The sequence below is a fragment of the Protobothrops mucrosquamatus genome, unplaced genomic scaffold (assembly GCF_001527695.2).
Source record: "Protobothrops mucrosquamatus isolate PMUCROS unplaced genomic scaffold, P.Mucros_1.0 scaffold2209, whole genome shotgun sequence".
In the NCBI taxonomy this organism is placed as follows: domain Eukaryota; kingdom Metazoa; phylum Chordata; class Lepidosauria; order Squamata; family Viperidae; genus Protobothrops; species Protobothrops mucrosquamatus.
In genome coordinates, this window is record NW_015388301.1 from 311,235 (window position 1) to 313,407 (window position 2,173).

The following is a 2,173-nucleotide window of genomic DNA, read 5'->3' on the forward strand; positions in this document are numbered from 1 at the left end:
TAGATAAAGTCTGTCAATGTCACTGCGTGGATGAAGGGCATGATTCATTGTCATTATTTTTCTGGTCTTCCTATCCATTGCTTTTAGTTCTGCTTGAGTCCAGTCCACTATTCCAGCTGTGTATCTAATGACTGGAATTGCCCAGGTGTTGATTGCCTTTATGGTATTTCCTCCATTGAGTTTGGACTTTAAGATCTTCACTCTCTTGATGTATTCACCTCTGATCTTTTTCTTGACTTCAGTGTGCTTGATGTTGTCAGCTTGAAGGATACCCAAGTATTTGTAGTAATCTTCCTCATCCAGACTCTTAATGTTATTTTCATGGGGCATCTTGATTCCTTCAGTTTTCACTATTTTTCCTTGTTTGATAGTAAGTGTGGCACATTTGTCCAAGCCAAACTCCATTGCAATATCTTGGCTATATATACGGACAGTGTTGAGCAGCGATTCTATTTCAGATGATGAAATAATAATAATAATAATAATAATAATAATAATAATAATAATAATTATTATTATTATTATTATTATTATTATTATTATTATTATTATTATTATTATTATTATTATTATTATTATTACTATTATTATTATTACTATTACTATTAACATGACTCGGGTCGCTGCCCCATTGTAAACACATGCCAACTGCTAAGCACCCAAATTTTGATCCTACCACCATTATGCAATGGTCATAACTGTGAGGACCACATTTTTTTCAGTGCCACTGTAACTTCAGTTGCTAAAGCGATGGTTATAAGTTGAGAACTACCTGCAGTAGGCCAAGATTTAGTAGCAGAGTTGGAAATTGGCTGCAGGAAAAAACTTCAAGGGTTCTTGGTGACTGCAGGGCTGTCCGTTGCCCCCTCCCTGTTTTCCATCAAGGGGTATGAGATTTAGAAAAAATAGAAGCCACGATGGAATCTTAACACATTATTCTTTTTAGGCAACCATGAATGTCTCTCATTGCCTCCATAATATCACCACCGTGGAAGAAGTCATGCGCCATATCGCTATCGTCACCAATGTGATCATCTTGGTTTTGGGGGTTTCTGGCAACGGGCTGGTCATATGGATCATAGCTACACGAAAGAAGCACAAAACCTTCACCTCCATCTGCTACCTCAACCTGGCGGTGGCCGACTTCCTGTTCTCCATGGGTCGTATCCCTGCCCTTGTACAAGAGATCCTGTACCAGCAATGGCCCTTTGGCCTCATGCTTTGCAAGGTCCACAGCTTCGTCCGCTACCTGACTACCTTTACGAGCGTCTACATCCTCACGGTGATCAGCCTTTATCGCTGTCTGATGGTAGTGAGGCCTGTCTGGGCCCGAAACCACCAAAGCCCTCGTTTTCAAACCCTGATGTGCATTGGAGCATGGACCCTGGCTTTGTTCTTCAGCATCCCTTACCTCGTGGTCCGCACTCTCGAAGTCAGGAACGGTGCCTCCTGTTGCATCTATCACAAGGCTCTCAAGAACTCCACCGAACTGCCCCTGAGAATGAGCCGGTTCTTCGGGGGCTTCCTCCTGCCCTTCATCGTCATCTCCACGGCTTACTCCATTCTGCTTTGCAAGCTTCGCAAACGGCGCTGGAAAGGCTGCCACCGCACCATCAGCCTGGTGGCCGCCATCGTCGCCCTTTTCTTCATCTGCTGGCTGCCCCACCACGTCTTTGTGCTGCTGAACACCGTTTGGAGCAAGAACGCCCTTTGGGGAATTGCGCTCAAGCTCTCCAATGCGTTGGCCTACCTGCACGGCTGCATCAACCCAGTACTCTATGGGTTTGTGGGCTACATCCGGAGCAGAGGCCTCCGCCGCCGGGCCTCCTTCTTGGGACTTTTCCGCAGGGCTCTCATTGAAGAGGACACGTCATTTGCGACCGAAGCATCGGAGAATCTTAATCAGAAGACTTAAGGAGGCAAGGAAGGGTGGGTGTTTTCCGTTGCCCTCTCGAAGAATAAGATGTTGATGATGCTGTGTGTTCAATGGAGTCTGACTCTTGGTGATTCTATGGACTACAGTAGTGGCCAAAGTTGTGGAAACCTGTTGGGGAAAGTGTACATTTGAGGTTTGATGGGTAATAACACCACCTTTTTTTGGAGTACTACCATAAAATTATATATCAATGGAAAGATAATCTAATCAAGAATGTAATGCAACAAAGTTTGTTCA

The 2,173-nt window shown here is 44.3% G+C and overlaps 1 protein-coding gene across 1 annotated transcript; it reads left to right on the forward strand.

The window, feature by feature from the left end:
* The first annotated feature begins 952 nt into the window (after positions 1–952).
* LOC114923167 (N-formyl peptide receptor 2-like) lies at positions 953–1,915 on the forward strand. The gene has a single exon (XM_029285765.1). It carries the CDS (start codon positions 953–955, stop codon positions 1,913–1,915), a length of 963 nt encoding a protein of 320 aa, XP_029141598.1.
* Positions 1,916–2,173: the final 258 nt, after the last annotated feature.